General features: G+C 32.1%; 1 protein-coding gene across 1 annotated transcript in view; it reads right to left on the bottom strand.

Moving 5' to 3' along the window:
* The window catches only part of LOC113509845 (uncharacterized), a 230,012-nt gene that overhangs the window by 158,419 nt on the left and 55,255 nt on the right, over window positions 1-16,338 (bottom strand). Inside the window, exon 3 of the mRNA XM_052899220.1 lies at window positions 14,634-14,747. Coding sequence (XP_052755180.1) covers window positions 14,634-14,747 — 114 coding nt within the window. The remainder of the gene's footprint in view (window positions 1-14,633; window positions 14,748-16,338) is intronic.

Raw genomic sequence — 16,338 nt, 5'->3', positions numbered from 1 at the left:
GCATGCTTACATATACGTAGTGCGATTAAACCGCAATCGTTTTACGACCTCGTATCACACGTAAACATGGTCTACATTATCAAACACCTACAAATCATTACTAGTGCCTATTCACGTACTGCATTAAGTGTAGCAATAACTCACTACACACGTACACATGCAGAATTAAATATACATGGTGTACTCATACATAATAATAGGTGCAGTATGCACACGAATGCACTAGTATTTATGTCAATGTTACAACGCACACAGTGAAACGGTCTCTCACACCTGTGCTTGCATGGCCGCATGCATACGACTCATGCCCGGCGACAGACGTATCCGGTGCGTTGAACCCGTCCCACTCTCCACTTCTCCCCCTACAATACCTACCTACATCTATAACACAGACCTATAGCACCGTCAGCCTGCTTGCTAACGCTATTCGAGCATTCAGGGTCAATTCTACCAACTTGTTTGTACAATTGGTTATATAAAAAGGAATGAAATTTACAGTTACAACAAAATAACTGTATTCAAGCAAACAATGGTCAATTATTGTATTGTATTATAACTTACAAAGCATTATTCATTTGTTAAAAATATTTATCGCTCAAATAACTTCAAGTGCGTAAAACGTAAAGACAGTAGATATATTGAAACATACATTTGTATTAGCACAATTGGTACCCATATCTGTTGCCTCAATTCTGAAATGCTTTTAGCGAACAGTAACAATGAAATAGAATGGTAAACATAATACTCAATCAAAACACTTTATTAAAAAAAAACTCGTTTCTAGGGACTTTTAAATCATATTCTTTTATTTATTTTAACGTTTATTTCGGAAATCAATATCAGCGGAAATGTATAAAAACTTGTTGTTATTGTTTTTCAACAAAAGTTGAATTCTCCGTGTTTAGGATGTACTTTCTATTCTATCCTTCATCTTGTATGAATACATAAAAAAAACTATTAATTAGTAAAAAATCATAAAAACCATACAAAGCCTCAAGTAACAAAAGTACTCAGATATAGTAAACTCTGCAAAAAAAAACTTTCTACTGTGTAAATCAAAACCGCTTCCAAACCTACGCCACTGTTATAAAACGAAGCCGTAAAATTATAAAAGTGCGCCCTTTTATAATTTTTCACGGTCAGGTATTTGTGTACCGTGAGTTGCGACGCAACGTCCGTCGTAATCGTCGCTTCACATTCGTCAGGTTACGGCCTGATGAGCCCCATCTCCGCTCCGTGAGTCAACGGTTACGCAACGTCTCGTCTTACTGTTTATTTTATCCGCCGGTTACTCTATTTAGTGAGATTACTCTATGATTTATACGAGGTCGTGGCCTGGAAAGGCGAGCGTGGATCACAAAGGGATTACTGTTATTTGGAAAGTGATGAATGCTGCCCAGAGGAGCCACTATGGTAACAGTCGGTATTCAGTTTTATGTTATAATCATTGTAAACAATCAATAAAAAATAAATGATCTAGTATAAAAGTGATAAGATTTCGTTGTACATACGAGAATACCTTTAAAATAACGATATGCGGGCTAAAATTGATAGATATCATTAGTTTCCTTTTAACTACAAATGAAGTTGAACATTGTTCTTGAAACAGGTATCAAAAAATAACATAATATATGTTGAACCTCCCACACAACATGGCGCGTCTAGCTGTCAAGTAACCTACAGTAATCTATACTTATAAAATCGTTTATCCTGACTGACTATCAACACACAGCTAACCAAAACTAATAATTCTAGAAAGCTGAAATTTTGAACGTAAGTCTATTTTATAACGTAAGAATTGTTAAGTAAGATTTTTTTTTTAATTTCATCATAAATGGGAAATAGGACACCACGCATACAATTAGCAACAACTAGCTCTAAAATTCTTGTCATACGCATTTAAAAGGTAGGTTATTACTTTAGTGAAATGTATTACGCACTAGTAAAATTTATTCATATGTATGTAAAGTTACTTCAGCCGTTTACATAAAGTCAAATAACATACTCGTAAGGTACAATTACATTTGTATACACATGTTGAAAATATGTAACACACTCGATTTTATTTGGGCAGTTGTGGAAGTCTGTAATTTCTTGGAAAAATAATAAAACTACCTTACCTTTCTCTTTTATAACAAAATTTTATTAACATTATTACTGTCACAAATAATATAATACTATACTAGAAATACTGCTATTTGTCAAAAAAACTAGTCATGATTTTGATATACATAGACAGCTAAATAAAGTGCCATAAACAAAACGCTCGCACTGTTATCTTTGCAAAAACACTAAAGTAATGAGTTGGGTACGAGACTTGCAAAAATAATAGCTATCTATCTTAATAGCGAAGTTTTATTACGAGCAAGTCAGCAACCAGGAAGCTATTACAGGCGGCACACATTCACGGATCGCGCGCCTTCATTCAATTTCCTGCTGATTCCACTTGCTTCGATACTCTGCTATGCGGCTGATAACAGCTTTTATAAGCACAGAACAAACGAGTATATATATATATAAAAAAAACAAGTGAATTTATTTGTAAATTGTACCAATAAAGGACATTTCGTTTAAACGATTATCAAAAAAAATAACACGGTATCTATTGTTGTATCCACGGTTGAGGATCTGGTGATAAACATCACACACACTCATACAAGCTCACTTGCTACGAGTATATACTACTAGCTTTTACTCGTGACTTCGTCCGCGTGACCGAGGTATGTATATTGACCGGGATAAAAATTTGCCTATATCTTTTTCTTACCTATATAATACGTACGCAGCAAATTTCAAGTATATAGTAATTGGTTAAGTCTTTAAGACGCTATGAGGTAAACAACCAAACTCACTTTCACATAATATTAGTAAACATTATGTATTTCATTTATTTGATTGAATGATATCGCAAAGTTACAAAATGACTACATAAATTTATTACATAGAAAAAAAAAATCTCTTAACGAAAGTTTCCAGAACTGTGAAAATTGGGATGTCTAAAAATAATTTAATAAGTTTGTACATTTATAAACAACACAAACATCCCGACCGACAAAATTTTGCCTCCCAATATAACAACTGCTTTTATCGTGATAAAATTAACATGGGATCAACGTGGGAGTAAAACCGTATCGAATTCAGAATGAATTATTTAAAGCGGTACAGAATTTGAAAAGAGAACGCGTAACACACCATAACCATAAATAGGTGAATTCTGAAACTCCTTTTGAAGTCACTTAAAAGCGAGACAGATTTTTCTAATTTATGGAACAAAATAATGATACAGAAAACAGATATTTTCAACTCGACATGCTGTTTACGATTAAGAATGCAATTACATTTCTATTCTTACTGCATCAAAAGGAATGAATGTATTCGAATTACTAACATCTGAAATAGGCAATAAAAGTTAAATACCTGAACATTCTCAAGTTTACGGTCTAACTACAAGAATAAAACACTAGTTATCTAAACAGCATTTACCAAAATTCTGTTTGAGTGATTTAACATTTTTAGTGGATGTAATAATATTTATCTGTAATTTTATATATTCAATCTAAAAAGTATCATAATAAAATGTATTATTTGAAACATATTTTATTTGGTAATAAGTAATTTTTATTTAGAAATAAACAAATATTAAATGTACGAAGACTTCTAAACATGTATTTAACACCTATGACAATGTAATTGTTTTTGTCATAAAATTATTCTTTCTTCTTAAAGAGTATTTAAATATAAATGTGAAAGTAAAGCGTAAGAACCTTAAACAATAGTCAAGAAATTTAGTACCTAATACAGATACTATTTGGGACGGATAAGGACATAGATTATTCTTTATCCCAAACAATATACATATCTTGGTGTCACGGACAACGTGACAGACGGTCGTGGGTAAAAACTAGTCCTTCATAAAGAAAACTATAATTAAGAATAAATACGATTACCAATGGAAGAATTAGATTCACTTAAATAGCAAATATGGAACATAAACTGGACATGTGGACTATTGTCTACAATTTACCGCAGTCCCGCAATATATTGCCATAAAATAAAACAGAGAATACGAGAAATACTGTTCTAGATAACGCTTACATAAACTCAGTTTGTGAAACGACAGAATAAAATAAATTTGTGAGTGAAAATTAAAACATTTTAATATGTACATATTTTATTTGGTTATCTAATCTCGTATTAACAATAATAATTATGATATAAAATAACGTGTAATATACATTAATTACTATTATTCATTTATAGGAGATCCAAATGCCTCGTGACTATCTTGAAACCTTAAAAATGCATTGTAATATTATTTCCTTTGGCATTTTCTCTGACTTATTCCATAGAGAATATTCTAAGAAATTGTTGAAAATTGTCCCTACATTCGCTCTCACATCGTTACAAGATTACCTACTTGTATTAGTGCAAAATGCATCGTATATATTGTTTACTTAACACACGAACCAAACAATTTAGCAATTCCTATTTCTGTAGTACCTCCTATCAAAAATTTTGTTTCAGCCTTTCTAGAGTCCTTTTAACAATAATGGGAGCAACAGGTTTGATTCAATCATACATTATAACTTTAAATTAAATAAACGCATACCATAAACATTTGAGTATTATCAGATAGTCAAGCAGTCATACATGATGCTATATAAATGAAAATAAAATGCTGTTCCTTGAACTTTGTCATACGAGTATTTGCATTGTTCAATTAATTGACCTGACAGACGTCGTTCTGTCAAAAGCTATTGGACTGTAATATTCCGCTAAAAACAGTTTGCATTAAAAACAATAGGGTTTATATGTTTGTAATTTTACTCTTCATAAGAACCTTCTTCGGACTTCAAAGAATATTTAAAAAATAAGTAGTAAATTGTTCTATTAGTTCTTCTTGTTCGTTTACTCGTTCTCGATTTTTGTACTTATCTAAACATTTACCAAGTGATTTTTATTTATAGTTTAATTAGGGTTGATGTGAATAAAAAAAAAAGAAAGATTTTTAGGGGGGAAAATTAGAATTTGAACACTATTATAAACTCACACTTGTATGATGTAAACTACTTAAATAACTAGGTAAATTATAATAGAAACCTTATTCGTCCTTTTTGAAGAATCCCATGCCATGTCTCTAGAGAAAATGTCCAGGGAAGTAATAGTCCAAGATAACAATGTGTCACTTTTCAAAAAGTAACTTTGAAACAGGGTTATTTGATTGCAAATTGTTTCTATCAGATGCTCTCGAGTAAAATAAACTCACGTAATTGGCTAGTGCGCCTTGAACTATGAAGATTGAATAAATTGTGAGTGTATAATGGAACATGCAGTGTAATCGCTGTGTTCCATTTATACATTGGAATTTAATGTTAAAACTGCATATATATCTCAAATCTTAATTTTTAGACTTTCGCGCTACTTGTTTTATGATTTATAGGAAATGGCTTTTACACAATTATTTTGGTAAACTATGATAATTTACTTCAATTATTTTGACGTTTTGACCATGTTACACCAGTTGTGGTCATGTGTAGAGTATTTTTAATGGGTGATAATGAAATGGTAACCCCGCCGGCGCTATTAGTATACACTGGCAGGGCACCAGGGGTGAGGCTACCATAGGTGACGATAAAATCAGGTCCGTTAGCCCATCGTGCTGAATTCCACTAGAATTAATCATGATAGTTTCCAGGGGGAGATGTAATCTGGTCGAAACGTCGAGATAATTAAAGTAATTTATCATAATTCACTTAAATAGTTGCGTTAATTCCCGTTTCTTAAAATACGGGAGAGATTATAGTTTATATCTTAACTATCATTTTTGGCACAATAAATATTTGGCATAAAATCAACTGCAAGAATTAATAATTTATTTTTTTTGGAATTAGACAGGTTTATTAAAATGCTATTATTTGGATATATAAAAAAAAATATGTATAAATAAAAAGAAATCAATTCGACATAGCATCAATTTTTAATTACCTTTAGTTTACGTAAATTTTACAAATTGGTTCAGTAATTTAGTCGTAGATACATAACATACAAATTAACTCTATCATTTCCAATGCTAGTAAAGATACTATCAGTAACGTGATTGTTCACAAAATAAAGCGGTCATTACTGTCTATCGTTCGTGAAATAAGGCCCATCTAAGTGCCGTCTAACACGAGTCTATATCAATGGCGGACCACCAACCACCCCGCTGTGAGGGTGGGCCCCGTCCCCACAAGGTATAGGCCCTGGACAGTGGAGTATCTAACTGAAACAAACTTTACTCGTTTAAATTTTGCGGACAGTTACCGAGTCGGCGTGTGTTACGCCAAAGTTAAGAAACACGACCAACTTCCCTTGCTACTTGTTTAATTATATTTAATTACGTCGTTTTACAATCTTGATAAAAATAATAACTGTAAGTGTACGTACCCAATGACCATACATCGGTTACAAGTGTTGTGCATATATTTGACCCCAATATCATATTATGTAAGATATTATTATCCTATTATGACGCTATAACTTTTTAGTAATAACAATAAAATGACCATGGAATCCGTGCAGATTACTAATGTGTGACTAATTAAATACATATATACATAATAAGAGACTTATGAAAGCGGACAAAGCATACAAATCAGAATGTTAATTTATTCAAATTGCTCGAACCACGGATTGAAACGAGCTATGACTCATGCTATGATGCCTTTGATAACAAATGTTCCTATTTTTCTTTGAATTACATAAAATATTTATCACTTATACCAACGTGAACAGTTTGAATACTTAATAATTTGGTATTTTGTAAGTTCATAGTTTGCGAGTTAGTTGTTTACGAGTTTCCATCGAACTGACCAAAACTTTTGCAACTGTCATTACTTTGTTATAAATTTGCATTTATGTACAATTTTCATGATCATGCACATAATTGACAATGAACAAATTATATCAGCAGCGTTCCTCTTAAAATACCTCCTAACTGCGGTTGCCAACTCGCCTGTCAAGCGTGGCAACTGCTAGCAAAAGTTATGGGGGCCATCTCCCATAAGTTTTGCTAGCAGTTGCCAGCAATGAACCGTTAACAGCTGATATGATAATGATGTAATCAAATCAGTCCAAAAAATAAATCTCGTTTACATTTCCTAATTAGAGCTGGTTGGAAGAGAATACACGAATTAGTTGTCGCGACAAGAGGAAACTCTTTATAAAAAAATTCCCAATTAGTCCAAATAGGTTCAGCAAAAAATCAACAAGATACCTATCTATACACGTAGGTAGAACACAGCAACAAGTCGACAAGATATCTGATCTTTCAGCTACGATATCGTGGAATAAATGAGAGGGACAATAATTATTCGGAAACACAATCTAGAATGCCTAGAGAAAAGTTTATTTTCTAAATTGGCGTGATAATGTGTGTATTTTTACACACACACACACACACAGTATTTTAATACGAAAAGCAACGTATTTACCTACCACTGCGTCACTGAGGACTTTAGAAAAATTATTACGCAATATTTATTTCTCATTACGTCTTTTTAAATAAAAAAAAAAACTCATTTTATAATTTTGTTAAAATATTATACGGCCCCATTTCACCCGCCGTTTGTAATTACTTTCCAATTTTTACTTACTTTTCATTATAATACTGTTATTAGAAATTTACGAGTCTCATAAGGAAAGTAATTATACTATCAGTCTAAGGGTAATTAAAACGGCCAATTTCTTGGTATTTATGATTGCTTCCGTCTTTGTACGCTGCTGGGCACATTGGGCCGCTACTCAAAATATTTATTACCTACTTTCCTACAAACCTAGTTAATTATAAAAATAAAATAAATTACAATAAGATAACAGAAAAATAAATAGATGGCGCCACAAAATATAATGTACACAAAACTATTCATAGTTATACAGTTCTGATGCACATTTATTAAATCACAAGATACCTTACATTTAATATTAATATAAGAATGAACCGAATGATGAAAAGTTATGTGAATTTACTGGGTACAGAGGAATAACACCTGAGTCTTCAGGAATGACAACGCATGGGGGGTATCATGGGCGAAACAGTATACACTGTTATGTCCATAGTACTGCTCATGTCTATAGGCGACGGTTACCACTTTCCATCAGGTGGACCATCAGCTTGTTTGCCATTCTAAATTGTATAAAAAAAAGTTCTATTAGTTTATTTGATATGTTTATGCTTTGTTTACATGGCGCTTCTAGCGGTAGAAATAATTACTTCACATTTATAGCACCTACGCTCTCGAATCTATAAAATAAATTTTAAAATTCAGTTTATGCAACTCGGCCTACCCTAATGGGAGACAAGCGTGACAGATATGTATGTATGTGACTTTGCTTGATACAAATCATACGTTAACCTTTCAAATGATTTTGACAAAAAAAAAATTCCGTATTATTAAAGTAGGTAATTAATGGTAGGTAAATTTTAGCTCAAAGAATTAACATTACAGCATAATAAGTTATTAATATTTATTACATATTTTTTGTTAATATATTATAGATGTCAACGTAGATAAAGTAGCATTTACTTATTGCCTATTTTCCGTATGGCGATAAAGTAAGAATATTATGTCACAATTTCTTTTCATTTCCAAAATGTAAAAAGCGTCTAGAGGCCAATAAACTGGTGCAAGAAAAGGAAAACTTGAAGTTAAATGTTGTTATGGTAAAAAATCGATGGTAAAAAAGAAAACAATATTTTTAAATACACTATCGGACTTAACGTGATGAAAATTTTGCAGGTAATTGGTACCTACATCCCTGCTTTCTTATTGCCAACAACTTAGAAAATAATATACAAGTTATACATAAAGAGACTATTAATATAAGGATGTCAGAAGTATATGAAAATTGTTAGTATTGAGAAATATTTATAAGTATATAAAAATAATAATAGTCTAAGATATAAAACAGTTACATTGTATTTACTTCGAGTATAGTAAATATCAGATCTCTTTTGTAAGAATATTATCTATTGCTTTTATTCAAAGCTACAAGTCGACAAAATAAATTACTGCTCCAGACATCTTAGGCAAAGAAATTTAACTTGAGTGGATATCAAGGACAGTACATAAAAGAAAGTAAAATATTTCCAAGGTAATTTAACATTAAATTATAAAAAAAATAAAATGTATATAATTTACAATGTTATTTAAGAAAACATACAATTTTTTTCTCACAGGCAACAATATTATATTAAAATATCAGGAAATATTGTCGAATTTATTAATGTTAATAAGATATTAATTGGATAAAAGTGAAGACACTGTTCAAGTTTATAAATGTCGTTAAAAATAACATTGTAAAATTGCAATAGGCAATAAAAGTAGTAGGTATATATAGTAATCAATCAATCATGTTTCCACGAGCATGAGGTGGCCCGGCTAACCGAAAATAGCACGACACTAGCACCAGCCACCCAGCCACCACATCGCCACCTGGCTCGGCTGAATATGTATATAATAAAGGGGGTGGCGCGGGCGGAACGAGCAAGGAAAATCAATAAAGCGGGCTGCTAGCATCAAAACATACCCCTGCCAGATCACCCTCCGCCCACGCCTCCTATCTCCCCGTCTCCCGGGGAAACCCTCCCCATGTTTGGCAGACACCGTCCTTGATCTCCCCACTTCGCCCGGGCGGGCAAGTTTGGATAAACACTCGTGTCGTCTCCTTTGAAATTAGGTCGCTTATGCGTTTCTTTTCAACATTCGCCCTCTATTTTCATTATAGGACGATATCATTTTATAATAGTTAAAAAAGCATTGCCAATCTATTTTTAAAAATAGAGAGAATCAGTGTATCTCTAAACATGCAGTACTAAGTGCCTTTATTCTTATATCCCTATTTACGTATACTACCATCTCTTGTTTCAACTACTTTTTGCAATATTGGCAGTTGTAAAATGATAATGTTCTATATAAAAGGCAGAATACATAGTTACATAGTTAATTAATTAAAGAATCATTGACAGTTCACAGTATGTCTTGTCATAATAAGATAAATAAAACGTGCACCTATGTAAAATTTTTATAATAAGTTGTTAATAATATAAATTATATTATTAAAAAAATATATATAAAAATTTTAAATTAAAAATTTGTAGAATAAGAAATTGCTGTGAGAAGAAGAAAAATAATTGGCGTTTTATTAGTTTAATATTTTGATAATCTCTAATCTATTATCTTATTTATTTTCGTATACACAAATCAACTAAAGATTTTTTTTTCTATATATTTGTAAATTTACCGTTAATGTATTAAATATGTATATACATATTGCACTCAAATTGATATGCAATATAATATATTTTTGCAGCATGAAACAAGTTTGAAGTTAAAGATTAATTAAATATTGAACATCAGAGAAACCACCTTGTGTAAAGTATTTATTACATGACCCAGTTATAACTATATAATATATATATATATATATATATATATATATATATATATATATATATATATATATATATATATATATATATATATATATATATATATTTATATGTAAATTCAAATCCGATGCTAGGGATTTGAAAAATTGTACTTTGTTTAGAAAAAAGGGCAAGAAACTCGTCAGTATTTCCATTTCACTGTTTGTTGATATGATACTTTTTATTTGGGCTTACATTTATATCTAACATATGGTTTACAGACATCAACACAAAGAAAAGTTGTATAAACTATGTTAAAGAGGATAAAAGAGTAAACTAGGTTATGTCGAATGATAGATTTAATAGAAAATTAAGATTTTATACAAAAATAGTGATTTATTTATTGTTTAATTAATTAATTAAACAATAAATAAAACACGATTTATACTCCTTTAGATAAAACAAGGTGATATTAATATCACCTTGATATGATGTTAATGATAGATATCACTCACATATTATCAATACATTAAACCAACAAAAAAATCAGACTATGAAAGAAAATCCTACTAATTATAAATATATGCGTGCGAGAAATATTAAATGTCTATTAATACTTTTACAAAGCAATAATTTTATTTATAAAATATATTCTACGATTACGCTAAAGCCACACGTCGGCCGAGTCATCGGACGTGACACGAATGAATCACTTTTAATGATATGATACTTTCTTTCTATTATTTATTTATTTGTTACTAACTATGGAAACTTGACAGTTTCCCAATTCGCTCTCTTAGGAATAAGAATATATAAAACTAAAACACAATAAAATTAATTATGGGACACTTTAAATAATAAACAGCCATTCTGCGAAATTCGACAAGTTTACAAATCATTATGTCCATATCCGGATACTAACACCGTTAAGCAAAGTCAATTGCTAGTAGAAGAGGTGCCTATTTTGCTCGTTCCATTCTTCTCCAGGGAAAATGAAAAGTTTCTTCGACGCGTTCGAACATAATTAGAATGAATATCGATCCCAGAATGCTATAATTAATACCTTTTTAAATACTTTTAAAATAAACTCAATTACGGCAAATTTTTAATTTAACTAACAATAGCGGAGTTCCGTGAACTAATCGATAAGTTAATAGATTTATCTATTAATGATTATCTAATGATTTAGACTGTTTTTTTGTCTATTTTCAATATTGTTTATGGCTTATATACTGTCACATATTAAGGAGAGAATGACGAACACAGTTATACAACAAGATGCTAAGATACCTACGTGTTATATTACTTACATTTTAATTAAATTAAATGTTTAAAAATAAATAAATTTCTCAAAAAAAGTGTACCGTCTTAGATTAAGTTGTGTTCATTATAAAAATAATCTAAGTTTCATTGGAATTATGTTCCGAGAAAGACTACTAAAAATAAAGACTTATTTTCTACATAGGTATTTTAAATATACATTATTATCAATATTTGAATACAATTTTCTCTTTTAACAAAATATAGTATAATAAAGAATAAATAAAATACCAGAATATCTCTATATTCGTTCACATGGTTTGTTTTATAATGTCTTAACAACGAACAATAGTGGGGGAAAAGGGATTGTTAGCAATGGAGTTTGAGAACCCCATTGCTAGCAATATGCCCTATTAGGTCAACCTCCACGTCGTTCCCCCTGGAAACCATTGTGAACAATTCTTGTTGAATTCGCCACGATGGGCTAACTGACCTGCTTCATCCTCACCTATTCTTTATTGGTGCCCCGCCGGTATTATACCGATAGCGCGGGTGGGTTACCACTCCATTATCTTCCATTAAAAAAAAACAACCAACAATATTTTTAATATTGAATCATCGTCATCATATCAGCCGTCAACCGTCCACTGTTGAACATATGCTTCCCACTATTGGGACGTTTTGCCAGAAGCTGCCACACTTGGCAGACAAGTAAGCAACGGCAGTTAGGCTTTGATGATGTTTTAGAAGGGGCGCTGCTGTCCATTCCTTAGACTATTAAGTTCCCTAACTCGCTTCTTATGACACTCACGAGAAAGGAAGGGTTGACCCATTCTATAAATTCACAATATTGAATATTTTAACGGAATTATATTTACAATAGGCACGTAGAGGAAACTTCGTTGTAGCCTAAGGGTAAATTACCAGGATAGTATACCGCAAGACCGCGGTTGGGTCTATACCTACCATAAGTCTATTTAATAAAATAGGTATAGACCTTAGATGATTTGAATTTAAATCTAACCACCGAATATTTTGTGTAACTATTTTAATTTCCTATTAAATTAGTAACAGAAAATACCGTTAACAAACAATTGCAAATTGTAACAATATTATAAGCGGCACAGAGCGTTTTTGTGATGTTGTAAGCTGTTCATGTATGTAGACGTCGATTACCACTTTCTATCCGACGGGCCATCGATTTATTTGTCATTTAGTAATATAAAAAATGTCGGATTGATGGTAGCAGATTTGCTACCTATGACGTTGGATTCTAATATACTCTGTGAAATGGCACACTCATTGTTACATTTACCTCAATGGCAATACTTCTGACTACTCCATAAAAAAATATAGTCGTAAACATTTTTTTTTTATTTAAAATAACGTCTTAATCTCTGGATATTTACTATAAATTTATCAAATGCTGTAATTAAAAATAGAAAATGCAACAGAGACTTAATCAGAATTGACACGCGACGAGGCTTTAAATTAAGAAAACTACAACCATTTGTAAAAGACATTAGGGCAATAAATTAGACCTTGAATAGACATTACAAACAGTTATAAAATACAAAAGACATGAGACAAAATTAATCACTACGCACACCTTTTTATTATCCAATGCCAAGACAATTATCATGCTTTATCAAAATTAATGACTGCCATAAATTGTAGAGAAACTTACATATAATACAAACAGAATGAGCGATTGTTTCCTAATTTCGTCGTTTAAAATTTCAACCTCTTTAGTGCAAAACATTATTTCTCGTAAAAGAGAGACTCTTTTATTTATTAATGGATAAAGATGGAATGCTGCATCCGCCTATGCTAACGGTATACAAAAACGCTTTCTAGTACCCGTAAGGGATGACAAATATTGATGAAGTCAGGTCAGGTATCCCATCGTAGCGAGTTCACTAGGAATTAATCAAGATGGTTTCCGGGGGGAGACCGCGTGTAAGTCGACCTGACAGGGTCATAATAGGAAAGGAGACTAACAAACTTTTCCTCCCTCTAAAGACAGAGTATATCCTCATAACAATAATAATCCATTACCGTCCCACTACTGGGAAAGGGTTTCTCACCATAAGTCTACATTTATCACGCTGGTCTTCGATGATCGGATTGGCGTTTTATTTCAAATTTTCTTCTTATAATAGCGTATTATCCTTTTTCTCTTTGTAATCTCTTATGATCAGGATTAACATGAGAAGTAGCAGTGGTTCTAACTTTGTTACGTTGTATTTTTCGACTCTGTCATCAGAGGGATAAGAACTTTACGATAACAATTTTCTCATAATTTATTCCAGCTATGACCTTGTTTAAGATAAATTCGCAAATAACCTACACCTACCTACGTTCTTTACATTAAATTTGAAAGGGATTTTAGTTTATTTCAAACGGCAGACTTGCGACCCTGAGACACAAGGACGCTGTTTAACCTTGACAAAACGGGTGTATCTCGTAGTGTAATCTCTAGATTTTCTCAAATTAAAATAAGTAGGTATATAAAAAAGCAGCACAATTTGTTTTCCAGTATAATATGATTACACAGATATTTTTTTTTTAATAAAAATAAGAATCTTAAAGGTAGAACTAAGAAAGAGTTCTTTCGACTATACAGGACACCATATAAATTATCAACAAATCGGAGTTGTTGACAATTTATATGGTTTCTTTAAAGTGACTTAGTTTTTATTTCTCTTGCTTGTTTTGTGTTACATTCGCCAATTCTTTTTACAATAGTAAAAGTATGTCTTGTTTTAATGCCATATTTATTTAATTACTATTAAAGCTCATGTTTATTTTTTCGCAGAGCATCAATAAATTATTGATAAATTCAGGAATACTTCAAATATTTTATGTCTGTGTAACTATTTACCTCTAAACTGCTCATACTCGTACTAGTGACTTAGTGCTTAAACAGTAATCAAACAAAATACTGTTAGAAAAATGCTATTACCTGATATGGCTGCAAGTTAGCATAGTCCAGAAAGGACAAGCACTGGTCGTGAAGAAATTCCACGGGCTGTGCATCCGCTTGCAGGGTCACATCGGCAGCCAGTGGCGTAAACGTCTGAAATTAGTATATTAGATTAACAAGAGTAATTAATAAAGCCTGAAATATTATATGAATGGAAAGTGTTATATAGTAAAATGAAAAAATTAGAAGTTACTTAAGGAAATCATGTTCCTTAAGTAACTTCTAATCTTAAGGAACATGATTTATTTTTAATGCAATTTAGAATGGCAAATAAGCTGTGTTTCACATGATGGAGAGTAGTAAACATTGTTTATAAACATGAATAGCGTCATGGAAATGCTGTTATATCAGCCATTATCTGTTCACTGCTGAACATAGGTCTCCCTCATACACTGTCATAAGAAACTGGACCGTTCCTCATGGCAGTTTACCATTGGGGAGATTTTGCCAGTAGTTACCACGCTTGGTAGGAAGTTTGGCAACGGTAGTTTCGCCTTTGGTGAACTTTTAAGAGCGAGACTGCTGCCCATCCCTCAACCATTAAATTTCCCTAATCGCCATCCAAACGACATCCAAAAAGGAAGGGGTAGCCCATTCTATGTCCGAACCACATGACTAACACAAAATGCAGGGGGGAAAGAGATTGTTAGTAATGGGGAGTTTAGTCCACATTGCTATCAATATACCCTATCAGGTCGACCTCCACGCAGTTCCCCCTGGAAACCATCGTGATTAATTTATCGTTGAATTCGTCACGATGGGCTAACTGACCTACATTTTCATCTTCACCTATCATCCCTCACTTGTTCCCCGCCAGTGTATACCGATAGCACAGGCGGGGTCATCATTCCATTATCATCCATGAAAAAAAAAAACACAAAATGCAGTACTACGCCCAAAGTTATCCTTATATGTTGCCATTTCGTATGGCTAGTGTCATGCGTTCATACCTAATAATTTCACCGTCATCCTTCCCTTCAAACCCGAACTAAGACTAGGGTACATCTATCGTCCTCGTACTTTTGCCGCTATACAGTGTGCTTACTTTGCTGTTTTGTTTTAAAAAATATATTTTACTATACAGTATAAAAAATAAGACAATAGACATATACAATACCATTATTATTTACAATATATCTCCACCTAACCTCCTACCTAATGCCTTATATAATCCAGTTTACAAAGAAAAGTTTTTATAGCAGACTAGCTAATAACTTGCGGCATCACCCGCGTTATATAAAGTATCATATCTTCTAAGTTAAGATATAACCTATCCGTGAACCAAATTTCATTCAAATCTGTTCAGTAGTTTTTGCGTTAAAGAGTAGTAAAAAATATCCATTCATTTATCCTCACAAACTTTCGCATTTATAATGGTAATAGGATTTGCATTCGCTATTCCGACAACAAAATAGGCATTTCAATTTAATTTTTTTAAGGTCTAGATGACAATAATCTTAATTAACCGGTCCTGGTGAAACAAAATTCTACTAACTTTTTATACCTCACACTTGTATTACCTGCTCATTATTCTTATCATCATTTCGTAGTATTTCTCATACTACTCGCGTATCACCTAATGTTATGCGACTTTTTGTAATCATTTGCATACGATCTAAATGTAAGACTTGGGCAGGGACTAAGCATGAGAATTTTGAATTTGGTCCCGTAAGGTAAAATTGGT

This window comes from Galleria mellonella, unplaced genomic scaffold (assembly GCF_026898425.1).
Source record: "Galleria mellonella isolate WM207_F2 unplaced genomic scaffold, CSIRO_AGI_GalMel_v1 utg57, whole genome shotgun sequence".
NCBI classification, from domain to species: domain Eukaryota; kingdom Metazoa; phylum Arthropoda; class Insecta; order Lepidoptera; family Pyralidae; genus Galleria; species Galleria mellonella.
The sequence above is the reverse complement of the archived record's forward strand: the minus strand, read 5'-3'. Positions and strand labels throughout refer to the sequence as shown.